Source organism: Pristis pectinata, chromosome 5, assembly GCF_009764475.1.
Source record: "Pristis pectinata isolate sPriPec2 chromosome 5, sPriPec2.1.pri, whole genome shotgun sequence".
Taxonomy (NCBI): domain Eukaryota; kingdom Metazoa; phylum Chordata; class Chondrichthyes; order Rhinopristiformes; family Pristidae; genus Pristis; species Pristis pectinata.
In genome coordinates, this window is record NC_067409.1 from 12258897 (window position 1) to 12273255 (window position 14359).

The window sequence follows — 14359 nt, forward strand, 5'->3', positions numbered from 1 at the left end:
TACACAGCTCCAAATATGAATTCTACAGTATTTGACAGTAACAATAGTAAACCTGAGTGTCTTTAGCTCTTTGTAGAGGTAGAAATTTACAATACCGAACAAACTTCATTGGAAAGTTAAGCAGTGAATATCAAACAAAAAGCAACAGACTGAATTTTAGTGAAGAAGCTTGTTCAAAAAGGGGTGTAAGGACATATGGTGGTACCTCTTTTGGTGCTCAGGAATGAGATCTAATGGAACCAGTACTATTGTGGGATATGTAGACTCTGTCACAATTGATGCAAGTGATGTTTGATGGGAGGCCAGGTGGATTAAACAAAACTAATTTGAGAACTGAAATCAGAGAGTTGTGCTAAACATTGTTTTTTGAACTGGAGGATGGCTGTCAGTGGTATCCCCAAGGGTCATTGTTAGAAGACTGGAATATGACTATGCAGAATAAAATATTGATATTTGCAATTGACTGTACAGTAGGGTGCATGGTAAGCAGCGAGGAGGATAGCAGCGGACTGTACAAGAACACTGGTGGGCTTGCAGATTGAGTAAACAGGTGGCAGCTGACATTTAATACAGAGAATTGTGAAGTGAAACACCAGCAAAAAAAAAACTGAGGAGAGACAACATAGACTAAAGGGTATGCAGGGAGAGAGAATGTGTGTAGAAGCAGGACATGCTCAGAGAGAGCAGCTAATAATGCAAATGGAATCCTGGGACAGAAACTGGAGTTAAAAATCAGGGAAGTTCTGTTGAACCTGTGTAAAGAGCTGGTTAGGCCACAACTAGTGTAATTTATTTGTGGTTTTGCTTTAGGAAGTTGAAAGGTCCTAAATGGAATGGAACTCTATTAAGATGGGTAGTAGTGATGAGGGATTTCAGCTACAGGGTTAGATGGGAGAAGCTATGTTGTTGTTCTTGGAGCGAAGGAGGTTGAAAGGATTTTATTTGAAATAGAGGTGTACAAGATCATGATGAGTTGGATAGGGTAAATGTAGGGAAGCTTTCTGTTGAATGGTTCAAGGACTTGGGGATATTGATTCAAAATGAACTGAAGAGTTTGTGGGGGCAGATACATTGGGGACATTTAAGAGACTCTTAGAGAAATGGAGGGCTATGTGGGAGGGAAGGGTTAGATAGATCTTAGAGCAGGATAAAATGTCAGCACAACATTGTGGGCTGAAAGGCCTGTACTGTGCTGTAATGTTCTATGATGGGCAAAAGACAGTGGATGTAATGAAAATAATTTTTATGCAAAGAGTGGTAAAGATCTGGAAGGAAGGTGAGAACAGTCAATCAGGGCTTTCAAAAAGAAATTAGGTAGGCATTTGACAAAAAATAATTTGCAGGTCAATGGGAAAAGGGTGATGGGACTTGATAGGCTGAATGGCCTCGTTTTTATCTGATTTGAAACTGCTCTGCTTTGTGGAAAGAAGATTGGTCTCAGTTGATTACTATAGCTCCTAACTCATGGAGGCTGTTAGAGTTACAAGTAGGAGAGTTTAAGTTGCAAACAAGGTACAATTTTATCAGTTCACCTTTGTCATCAAGTATAAGGCAGCAGTCTCTTGTCCTGTAACCTGAGGCTGTGACCGGAGCCAGGGGAAAGTTCCTCCCCATATCCAGACTGTGTATCCATGTCAGAACTTCGCAAGCTTCAATTTGATCTCCACTCATTCTTTTAAATTCTGGTAAATGCAGATCTAATCAAACTAATCTCACCTCGTATGGCAGTCCCACCATCCCAGGAATCAGTATGGTGAACCTTTGTTGCACTCCCTCAATGACAAGTGTATCCTTTCTTAGATAAGGAGACCAGAACTACACATAGTGTTCCAGTTGTGGTCTTGCAGTTGTAGCAAGACATTGTTGCTCCTGTATGCAGAACTTTCGTGGGTTCAGTGGATGGGCAGGTTAATTGGACGAGTTGCCAGATTTTTGCCTCTTTCACCCCATTTATAAAGGTTGGGACAACAAAAGGTAATGAATTAAATTTCCAGTTTAAGGCTGGCAGTGCAGCAATAACCCTTGCTGCTTGATTTTCCCTCTGTTTCTCTCAGATGGGGGCGGTGTAGTGGTGGACAGTTTAGGTCTGGGTCTCATGCTACATCTACCAGAAGTTAGTTAAATATTTTCATAGGAAAAAATGCTGTTAATAATTGATCCCTAACTCATTAATCTTCTTACCAATGAACTTTGTTCGGTAACCAGCACCATGTTACAATGGGATGTTATGTCTCCACTGAGATTTCTGCTCTCAGAAATTAATGTTAGATTATTGCTGCAAGATAAGATTGTTACAAGGCTTTTCATTATTGTTATTTGACAGGTTTTATGTATGCAAACTGTGTCAACAAACAAACTGCTTGTGCTATTTTCCAGTCTTAATTTGAGGTGTGTAACTATGTAGAAGATGCTGCACAAATTTAGGTGGTTATTATCATTGTTTGTTTCAGCTGGTACCATTGTTTTCATAATATTGGCAGGGTTGCAGTATTTACAGATAAAAGATTTATTTTCAATCTAATGCTTTGTGGTTTGTTCCAGAGGAATTTTGTGAAGTTTCTGCTGTGCAGATAATCACTAACACTTTGTGTGTTTCAGAGGAATAAAAATGGCCCTCTAACAATGCTTCGGCTACCATGGGCAGTGTCATGCTACGCTATTTCTGCTATGGATGCCTTTTTACGTCCGTGACCTGGACACTTCTCCTTTTCATCTACTTCAACTTGAACAACGAAAGCTACACTTTCAGCAATGTGCCCTTCCAGGGGAGCCAGCAAGTGCAGTGGAGATTCAAGCCCCGATTTACCAAAGGACCCAAACGTCTGCTTGAATCCCAACACCAAGACAAAGTAGACAGCCAGCTTATTAAACACATACCAAAAATGTCAGAGAAAAAATTGGAACACTTTTCAGAACTGGGTGAGTCATTTCTTCCAGTTAGGCACTGTAATTTAAGATAGTGGATTAATAATGTTGTATTTGATTTGGAACAGGTTACCTTTTCTTAAATAAGTGTTTTCATAAAATGCATCGATCCAATATGTTTGTGTCCCCGAAAATCTGAAGGACAAAGCACAATATTGCTGTGTTGTTCTTAAATCAACATTGATGGATTTGATCAAAGTTACACTCAGGAAAGCTCTGGGGTGCTGTTTAAATATGATATTTAAAAAATATTTTGTGCATAGATCAATTGGCAAGCAGGAAAAAATGGATGTTACTAGATTTTGTCTCTTCTAAAGACATGGAAAAAAAAACTGCAGATGCTGGAATCTGAAACAAAAGAACCCACAGAGAATACTGGAAGAACTCAGCCAGTTAAGCAGCATCTGTGGAAAGAGAAATCAGTTAACGATTGGGTCAGTAACCCTTGTCGGTGAACGTTCCTCTCAACCAGACCATGTTGTTTCTCATAGAAAAGGTTGTCCAAGAACACATTTGACCACAAGTCAATCAGGCAGTGGGCTGTGTAGGAGCAACTCAGCAGGTCAGGTAGCATCTGTGGAAGGGAAAAAACAGTTGATGTTTCAGGTCAAGACCCTTCATCAGGATTGGGATGCTGCCTGACTTGCTGAGTTCCTCCAGCATTTTATCTGTGTTGCTCCAGGTTCCAGCATCTGAAGAATATCTTGTGTCTCCATATGGGCTATGTAGAATGTCCTTGAGGCCTTGTGGAAAAAGGAGATAATGGATACTTTCAAACGATTCTCTGAGCAGTATGTCTCATCATCAAAACTTTCAAACAATCACCAAAACCTTGTTTGGCTGGTGATGAGAAAGGCCCTCCTCATCAGGTTCTTCACGCACAGCCTGAGTCTCTTCACCACTACTTGACTTGAGGCAGCTGCACTAGGGATGAGACCACCATCCATCCAGAAAGTCTGTTTGCCAAGGTCTGGAAAGAGATGCAGTGATCTTTGTCAAAGTTCCTTCCAAACAGCTGTGCAACACAGGACTCTCTGCACTGTGGACTGTTCCCAAAGACGTACACTGAGACGACTATCAACCTGCTCCAAGGTTACCAGTTTGGTGAAAAATACCCTCTAATTTGCCTGAAATTCATTGGTCTTCCAGTCCAAGAAGCTTTCCATGTCTCATTCCATAATCCAAAACTGTGCACTAAAATTGATATAGCTGGTGCACATGCTCCCTGGGACAAAGCCCTACCACCATTGTACACTGGGCACTGGAGCTTGTGGAGAGACCCTTCAGACTGTTTGCTTAAGGAATGTACATAGAGCAAAATTGATGCCATGCTAATATAATGCAAATGGACTGAGATGATTTGTACTGGTGAATGGTAACATGTCAATTGCCGAACTAAATATAGTAGCAAAGTTTTATGAATAATGTAAGTTTTGAAAAAAAATTGGCAAAGATATTTTCAATATCAAGAACACTCCAGCAGATTTGTAATTGCAACTATTACTAATGTCGAGATTAAGAGACTAGATACTGAACAGTATTGTTATAAAAACATTTTGATGAGGTGTTGGGCTTACTATAGAAGATTCTAAGTTACCTGTCGTTGAAAGGTTCTCAGCTTATCGACTGAATAGGCAAGAATTCTATCTCTGCTTTATGTATGTAATATGATGCTTATAAGACTTCCACCCCAAATATAATTTATCCATGCAAAAACATCCCATGGTTCCCTTGCTTGAATTTCATGCTTGAGTTTAAAAATGTTTTAAAATTGGATGAAATGATAGAATAAATACATAACTGGAGAGAGCAGACAGAAATTAATACTTGTGTATAATGTTGCAATCCAGTTGAAAACTGTTCAGAAATTTAAGACTGAAACCACAGCTCATTTGATGGTACTTTCACCTTAAAGTCAAATGGTATGTGTTCAAGTTCCACTCCAGTGATTCATAGACAGAATATTAGCTGATGTTCTAATCCAGGGCTCAGGCAACATTGGAGATATGGTCTTTCAATGAAATGTTACTGTGGCTCTGTCTGCCCTCTCAGGTGGCCATAAAAAGACTGCATTATAAAGAAAAGCTGTTTTTCATGATGTCCCAGCCATGATTTAGTCATAAAGTTATACAGCATGGACCTTCCACCCAACTCGTCTGTGTTGACCAAGTTGCCTAACTGAACTAGTCCCATTTGCCTGTATTTGGTCCATATCTCTCTAAACCTTTCCTATCCATGTACCTGTCCTAGTGCCACTTAAATGTCATAATTATAACCACCTCTACCACTTCCTCTGGTAGCTCGTTCCATATATTCACCACCCCCTGTGTGGAAAAACTTGCCCCTCAGGTCCCTTTTAAATCTTTCCCTTCTCACTTTAAACCTATGCCCTCTAGCTTTGGACTTCCCTACCCTGGGAAAAAGCCTGTGGCTAACCTTATCCCAGACTAAAAACAATATGTGATGATTATCACATAGCAATTGTGCACCCCTGAATGTCAAAATCTGTTATCTTATTTCCTTCATTACATCCGTGACTACACTTCAGAAGTGCTTCATTGGCTGTAGACTGCTTTGGGAAATCCTGAAGTCTATAGATAAGTTAGTGCATTTTTCTGTCTGTCCATCTGTTTGTCATTTCATCTGACTGTTTTTGTCACTGGCTTTTCTTGATACTATTGTCTTGTCCTGCGGTTTCTTTTTTCTGTCTTTTCTAATTGTTCATCATGTCCAACCATATAGAACAAAAATTGTCTGCCAGTAGAATGTTGAAGCACATAGTGAAATGGATGGTTGCTGCCAAAATTAGGGAAATTATGCCAAGCCTTTGCTGAAGTTAGACCACAACTAAGAGTAATATGATGGTTTTAGTTGCCGTATTATGAAAAGGGATATTCAAGCACTGAAGAGGGATGATGCTAGAAACGTAGTGGTATATATTATCAGGGTTAGATGAACACACTGGATTTCTTTTGAGAAAAGAAAGCATTGCTGTGATCTAATATAGGTCTATAAAATTAGGAAGGATTTTGATTGATTGAGAACATTCCCACATGGAAAAGAGCATAATGAAAGACCATCCTTGTTAATAGTCATCAAGAAATTTAATAGGGAATTCAGGAGGAACTTCTAAAGTCAAAGAGTATGGAATGTGGAGCTCTGTATCACAGGGAATGGTTGAAGTGAATTGTGTAGACACATTTAAGAGGAGGCTGTACCAGAATATGACAGAGATGGGGAAAGAGAGCTATGCTGATAGATTTAATTGAGCGAAAACAGAAGGGGACATGAGTGGAACATAAATGCTATCCTGGACTGTTGGTCTGAATGGCTTGTTTCTCTTGCCATATATGTTATACAATCTAATTTCATGCTTCCAAGTGGAATTACCACAAGACTCTGGTGAATCTGCTGCACCCATTTCAAGAACTTTTTACCCTCCTTGAGCATATATTTGTAGTTCAGCAGTAACTTTCGGTGATGTGTGTATGTACACTTAGATCATTATGCTTCTTCACAGACCCCAGAAAATATTCCATTGTCTTCCTGGTCTCAAGTGAATGGTCTCACACTTCCTGAGCTGAATTCCACCTGCCACTATTTTGGTCACTCACTTGGCCAGTCACTGTTTCTTTGTAATTTACTGCTCCCATCCACACAACTTGCTGACCCTCCTAACATATTGCCATCTACAAATATAGAAAGACTTTATTCCTTAAACTGTCAGTAATATGTATGGTGAAAAGCTAAGGCCCCTGTATATTTGCCTGGGGGACATCACTTGTCACATCTCACCAATCGACAATGCTCTTTTTAACTTTACTGCCTGTTCTTTTCATAAGATCACAAGACAAGGGAGCAGAAGTAGGCCACTTGGCCCTTTGAGTTTGCTCCAAGGAAATTAAAGGGAAAAAGAAATGAGAAATGGGGAGAAAAGTCTGCTCCATGAGCTAAAGGAAAAAAAAGAAAAAGAAAAAAAAAGAGAGAAAACACTATTCCTTTCTAGCCCCAATTTCCGGCCTTATCCCCATATCCTTTGATACCTTGACTAATTAGATAACTACCTATCTCCTCCTCAAACACCTCCAATGATCGGGCCTCCACTGCTGTATGTGACAAAGAATTCCATAAATTCGCTATCCTCTGGCTAAAGAAATTTCTCCTCATCTCTTTTAAACCTGTGCCCTTTGGTCCTGGACTCGCACACCAAGGGAAACAGCTTGGCCACATCTACTCTATCCAGTCCTTTCAACATTCTAAATGTTTCTATGAGGTCCCCTCTCATTCTTCTGTACTTCAGTGAGTACAGTCCAAGAGCCGACAAACGCTCATCATATGTAAGCCCTTTCATTCTGGGAATCATCCTCGTAAATCTCCTCTGAACCCTCTCCAACATCAGCACATCCTTCCTAAGATATGGGGCCCAAAACTGCACACACTATTCCAAATGAGGCCTCACTAGTGCCCTGTAGAGCCTCATCCAACACCTCCCTACTTTTATACACTATACCTCTCGAAATGAATGCCAACATAGCATTCGCTTTCCTTACTGCTGATCCAACCCAGTGGTTAACCTTTAGGGTATCCTGCACGAGTACCCCCAAGTTCCTTTGTACTTCTGTACTTTGGATTTTCTCCCCTTCTGGATAATAATCTGCCCATTTATTTCTGTTTCCAAAGTTACAATGGCACATTTCTTAACATTGAATCTCATCTGTCATTTCCTTGCCCAGTCTCCTAAACTATCTAGGTCTCTCTGCAACCTTCCTGTCTCCTCAATACTCTCTATTCCTCCACCTATCTTGGTGTCATCTGCAAACTTAGCCACAAAACCATTTACTCCATCATCCAAATTGTTAATGTACAGGGTAAAAAGAAGCGGTCCCAACACCGACCCTTGTGGAAGACCACTAGTAACCGGTAGCCAACCAGAACAGGATCCCTTTATTTCCACCCTTTGCTTTCTGCCTACCAGCCAATTCTCCACCCATTCTATTTTCCTACCTGTAATTCCATGACCCCTCATCTTATTAATCAGCCTCTTGTGCAGCACCTTGTTGAAGGCCTTTTGAAAGTCTAAATACACAACATCCACAGGCTTCTCCCTTATCCACCCTACCTGAGATTTCCTCACATAACTCCAATAGGTTAGTCAGGCAGGATCTTCCCTTCGTGAAACCTTGCTGGCTTGGACCTATCTTGCCTTGCACCTCTAGGTATTCCATGACCTTATCCTTGAGGATCGATTCTAATAACTTTCCCACCACTGGTGTCAGACTAATAGGTCTGTAATTTCCTTTATGCTGCCTCCCACCTTTCTTATACAGCGGAACTACATTTGCGACCCTCCAGTCCTCCGGAACCCTGCCGGAGTCTATCGATTCCTGGAAAATTATCACCAGTGCTTCAGCCACCTCCTTCAGAACCCTTTTACCTCCTAAACAATTGGCAAACCTACCTAGCAGCATTGCTTGGGGGCTTGAGAGTTAGTGAGTGGGATCTGGAGAATAAGAATAGAAATTTAGAATATAAGCATATTCCCAGATGGATGGATTTTCTGACTTTGAAAAGTTCCATGTTAGGACATAGTAATCTGCCATTATAAATATTCCAGAATACACTAATAATGTCAATGTTTTTTCAGGTATGATTTTTAATGAAGTGGATCAGCAGATTCGGAATTCAGGATACCAGAAACATGCTTTCAATGTGCTCATCAGTGATCGTTTGGGCTACAGCAGGGATATTCCTGATACCAGAGACCCAAAGCAAGTTCCTCATCTTTAATTATCCTTGATTTAACGATGCATATTTACTCATGCATGTATTGATGTTTATTAATGCTGAATTTCAAAGGTGTCGTAATACTTTTATCACTTCCGAATTTGATGCTAACAGTGCCTTCTTTCTTGGCAAATGTCCATCAACCCTTTTAGAGATCTGCTCACGTGCTATGCTTTAAACAATCCTTTCCACCTTACCACTCAGATGCTGATCCCCATTGGCGTCAACTCTATTACATTTGGGGAGGGCATCAAAGGTAGGTTATTCATAGTAAATGGTCAAGTACCTGCAAATATAGAGGAGCAGAGTGGGCTTAGATCGCTGATGTCTGTAGATCACTGAAAGTAGTGAAATAGGTAAATAAGAATCATCTAAATTTAAAGGGCATGGTGGAAACTAGAAAACGTCAGCTAGGGCACACCTTCCAGTTCTCTCGCAGATCTGGAAGGATGATTACAAGGTGCAGAGGAGATTTACAAGCATGTTGCCAGGTCTGGGTAATTATAATTTTGAGTAGAGACTGTCTAGGCTACATTGTTTTCTGATGGGTGATTAATTGTAGTATATAAAAAAAAAATTATAAGAGGGCTGGCTGGAGTGAATGGAAAAGATTACTTCCCTTGGCAGAGAGGTCGAAACAAGGGACACTAAGTTGATTGGTAGAAGGATTGTAGGTGAGTTGAGGAATATTTTTTCCAACTGAAGAGTAGTGAGGGTCTGCACTTCAATTGCCCAAAAGGATGGTTGAGGCAGATAACTTCATCATATTTAGGTGTTACGTGAATGAACACTTGAAAAGCCATGGCTATGGACCGAGAGCTGGAAAGTGGGATAAAGTAAATAGAGCTGTTTATGGGCAGCATGGACACAGTTGACTGATCTCCCATGCTGTAAATTTCCATGATTTAAAATCTTTATTATCATCCACCTTTGTGAACCTCATTATATGCTTAGAAGGGCCCTTAACAGCGTTGATGTACAGAGGGATCTCTAGGTCCATAGCTCCTGTAAGTGGCCGCAGAAGTTGGTAGGGTGGTAAAGAAGGCATGCTTCCTTTTATTAGTCGAGGCCAAGAGCCAGTTGCAGCTTTATAAACTCTGGTTTAAGCTGCATCTAGAGTGTTGCATTCATTTCTGGTCACCCCATTATAGGAAGGATGTGGAAGCTTTGGAAAAGGTGCAGAAGGGGTTTACCAAGATGCTGCCTGGATTAGAGGGCAGGTGCTATAAGAAAATTATAAAGGCATAGATGGAATAAACAGCCGGTATCTTTTTCCCCAGGGTCGAAATGTCTAATACTAGAGGGCATGCATTTAAGGTGTGAGGGGGTAATTTCAAAGGAGATGTGCGGGGCAATTTTTTTTATGCATAGAGTGGTGGGTGCCTGGAATGTGCTGCCAGGCGTGGTAGTGGAGGCAAATACGGTAGAGGTGTTTAAGAGGCTCTTAGGCACATGAATATGCAGAGAATGGAGGGATATGGACTTGTGTAGGCAGAAGGAACTAATTAGTAGGCTTTTAATTACTAGTTTAATTAGTTCAGCACAACATTGTGGGCCGAAGGACCGATTCCTGTGCTGTACTGTTCTGTTCTAAGACTAATAAGTGGAATGGATATCTTGTGAGGATAGGTTGGACAGGTTAGGCTTGTATCTGCTGGAGTTTATTAAAGTGATTGATTGAAATATATAAAGTCCTGAGAGCTCTCAGCCTGGGGATGCTTCCTCCAGTAGGAAAACCTAGAGCCAAGGGTCCTGTTTAAGAATTAGATGAAGCAAAGATTTTTCTTTCAGAGGGTTGTGAGTCCTTGTAACCCTCTTCATCAAAATGTGGTCGAAGCAGAGATGGATAGGTAATTAATAAGCAGTGAGGTTCAAGGTTACTGTGGTTAGATGGAAATGTGTCAACACATTATTATCAGATTAGCCTGCTCTTAAAGAGGGGTAGGTCAGAGGAAGAAGTGGATGGGGAAGAGTCAGATCTAACATGTAGAGAGACTTTGAGGAAGGAGAAGCAGAGTATAGGGTATAAAAGTAGAAAGGTGGATGGGCTAAAGTGCATTTACTTAAATGTAAGAAGTATCAGGAATAAGGATGATGAGCTGAGAGCTTGGATAAGTACATGGGACTATGATATTGTGGCTCTTGTAGAGACTTGGCTGTCACCAGGGCAGGAATGGATATTGAATATTCCTGGATTTCAGTGTCTTAAAAGGGATGGGGAGGGGGGGAGAAGAGGAGGAGGGGGGGAGAAGAGGAGGAGGGTGGCGTTACTGGTCAGGGATACTATTACAGCTGCAGAAAGGGTGGATAATGTAGAAGGATCCTCTCTAGAGTCAGTATGGTTGGAAGTTAGGAACAAGAAAGGAGCAGTTATTCTACTGGAAGTATTCTATAGGCCCCCAGGTAGCAGCAGGGATACTGAGGAGCAGATTGGGAGGCAGATTTTGGAAAGATGCAAGAATAACAGGGTCATTATCGTGGGAGACTTCAACTTCCCAAATATCGATTAGCACCTGCTTAGTACCAAAGGTTTAGACGGCAGAGTTTATTAAGTGTGGCCAGGACAGATTCCTGTCACAGTATGTTGACAGGCCGACTCGAGGGAATGCCATATTAGATCTAGTATTAGGTAATGAACCGGGTCAGTTGACAGATCTCTTGGTGGGTGAGCATTTGGGGGACAGTGACAGTCATGGACAAGGATAGGAGCAGCGAGGACAGGAAGATATGTAATTGGGGAAGGGCAAATTATGAAGCTATAAGGCTAGAACTTGCGAGAGTAAATTGAGATGACATTTTTGAAGGGAAATGTACTATGGGGATGTGCTCGTTGTTCAGGGATCTCTTGCAGGATGTTAGGGATAAATTTGTCCCGGTGAGGCAGAGAAAGAATGGCAGGGTGAAGGAACCATGGGTGACAAGAGAGGTGGAACAACTAGTTAGGAGGAAGAAGGCAGCATACATAAAGTGTAGGCAGCACGGATCAGATAGGGCTCATGAGGAATATAGGGTAGCAAGGAAGGAACAAGAAGGGGCTGAGGAGAGCAAGAAGGGGACATGAAAAGGCCTTGGCGAGTAGGGTTAAGGAAAACCCTAAGGCTTTTTTCACGTGAAGAGCAGAAGGATGACGAGAGTAAAGGTAGGACTGATTAGAGACAAAGTTGGGAAGATGTGCCTGGAAGCTGTGGAAGTGGGTGAAGTCCTCAATGAATACTTCTCTTCAGTATTTACCAAGGAGAGGGGCCTAGATGACACTGAGGACAGTGTTGGTAAGTTAATGTTCTAGAGCATGTTGATATCAAGAGAGAGAATGTGTTGGAGCTGTTAGAGAATATTAGGACAGATAAGTCCCCGGGTCATGACGGAATATTCCCCAGGCTGCTCCGCGAGGCGAGGGAGGAGATTGCTGAACTGTTGGTTAGGATCTTTGAGTCCTCGTTGTCCGTGGGAATGGTACCGGAGGATTGGAGGGTGGCAAACGTTGTCCCCTTATTCAAAAAAGGTAGTAGGGATAGTCCAGGGAATTATAGACCAGTGAGCCTTACTTCTATGGTGAGCAAGCTGTTAGAAAGGATTCTTAGAGATAGGATCTATGAGCATTTAGAGAATCATGGACCAATTAGGGACAGCCAGCATGGCTTTGTGAAGGGAAGATCATGTCTCACAAGCCTGATAGGGTTCTTTGAAGAGGTGACCAGGCAGATTGACAAGGGTAATGCAGCAGATGTCTACGTGGATTTTAGTAAGGCGTTTGACAAGGTTCCACATGATAGGCTTCATGGAAGGTCAGAGGGCATGGGATCCAGGGAGGCTTGGCTGTGTGGATTCAAAATTGGTTTGCCTTTAGAAAACAAGGTTGTGGTGGAGGGAGTGCATTCAGATTGGAGGCCTGTGACTAGCAGTGTCCCACAAGGATTGGTTCTGGGACCTCTACTTTTCGTAATATTAATGACTTGGATGAGAGGTAGAAGGGTGGGTTAGCAAGTTTGCAGATGACACAAAGGTTGGTGGTGTTGTGGATAGTGTGGAGGACTGTCGAAGATTGCAGAGGGATATTCATAGGATGCAGAGCTGGACTGAGAAGTAGCAGATGGAGTTCAATCCAGAGAGGTGTGAGGTGGTACACTTTGGAAGGACAAACTCCAAGGTGGAGTACAAGGTTAATGGCAGGATTCTGGGTAGTGTGGAGAAGCAGAGGGATTTGGGGGTTCATATCCACTGATCACTGAAAGTTGCTGCACAGGTGGATAGGGTAGTTAAGAAAGCTTATGGGATGTTAGCTTTCATAAGTCGTGGGATCGAGTTTAAGAGCCACGAGGTAATGATGCAGCTCTACAAAACTCTGGTTAGACTACACTTAGAGTACTGTGTCCAGTTCTGGTCGCCTCATTATAGGAAGGATGTGGAGGCGTTGGAAAGGGTGCAGAGGAGATTTACCAGGATGCTGCCTGGATTAGAGAGTATGGATTATGAGGAGAGATTGAAGGAGCTAGGGCTTTACTCATTGGAGAGGAGGAGGATGAGGGGAGACATGATAGAGGTGTACAAAATATTAAGAGGAAGAGATAGAGTGGACAGCCAGCACCTCTTTCCCAGGGCACCATTGCTTAAGACAAGAGGGCATGGCTTTAAAGTAATGGGTGGGAAATTCAAGGGAGATATCAGAGGTTTTTTTTTTACCCAGAGAGTGGTTGGTGCATGGAATTCGCTGCCTGGGGTAGTGGTGGAGGCAGGTACGTTGGTCAAGTTCAAGAGATTGTTAGAGGAATTTAAAATAGGGGAATATGTGGGAAGAAGGGGTTAGATAGTCTTAAGGTGTGGTTTAAAGGTCAGCACAACATGGTGGGCCGAAGGCCCTGTATTGTGCTGTATTGTTCTATGGTTAATATACATTGGAGCAAGCTCGAGGGGCGAATGGCCTTCAGCTGTCCTCCTCGTGTTCACATGAATCTCTCCACTGCTGTCCCATTCCAACAGCAAACCCCGTATTTAGAGTAATCAACGTTTTGTTTTTCAGAAAAGGTTGTAGTAATGCTTTTGATTTTATTATGTGAATGATGAAAATTGATTGAAATACTCAGTTCATAGTTCAGTATTCTTGTACACCTAAAGGAAATGCAATGTGAAATCTTTCATATTGACATGCTGTATTCACATAATTGTGACCATAATTGGTTACAGCATTTGCTCAAATTGACAACACTGGTAACATCGAAGAACTAAATGGCTGCAGTGTCCTTTTTACTGAGCTTGCACCGTTCCCCACCCTTCCTGTGGTCTGTTGGCCCATCAATATCTATTTCCCTTGCTTTCTTTTCTTATACTGCCACATGCCTTGTAGATCCATTCTCCCAGGCCCATTGGCTTCCATGCTTGCTTCATCTATTTCCTGTGCCTGTGGCCACCTGTCACATTCACATCCACCTGTTCACAGATTAGAGGACACCTTACCCCAATTGTCTAATCTTCGATGGTACCTGACAGTAGCACCCTAATTTTTGGAAAGAGTCAAGGGCATGGAGGAAGGAGCTAAGGTTCTTCAGATCGGGTCACAAATTTTGAGGTTCAAGCAGAAAGGGAAAAAGTGGAAGATATCAATGGAAAGGTGACCTGGGGAATTATAAATCGTAGATAGCTTGAAAGAAAGGGA

At 41.9% G+C, this 14359-nt stretch overlaps 1 protein-coding gene across 1 annotated transcript in view; it reads left to right on the top strand.

Annotated features, from left to right (window-relative positions):
* Positions 1-2237: 2237 nt before the first annotated feature.
* galnt11 (UDP-N-acetyl-alpha-D-galactosamine:polypeptide N-acetylgalactosaminyltransferase 11 (GalNAc-T11)) overlaps positions 2238-14359 on the top strand; it is a 36515-nt gene continuing 24393 nt past the window's right edge. Inside the window, 3 exon segments of the mRNA XM_052015704.1 lie at positions 2238-2424; positions 2599-2919; positions 8570-8693. Coding sequence (XP_051871664.1) covers positions 2637-2919; positions 8570-8693 — 407 coding nt within the window. The 5' untranslated portion in view covers positions 2238-2424; positions 2599-2636.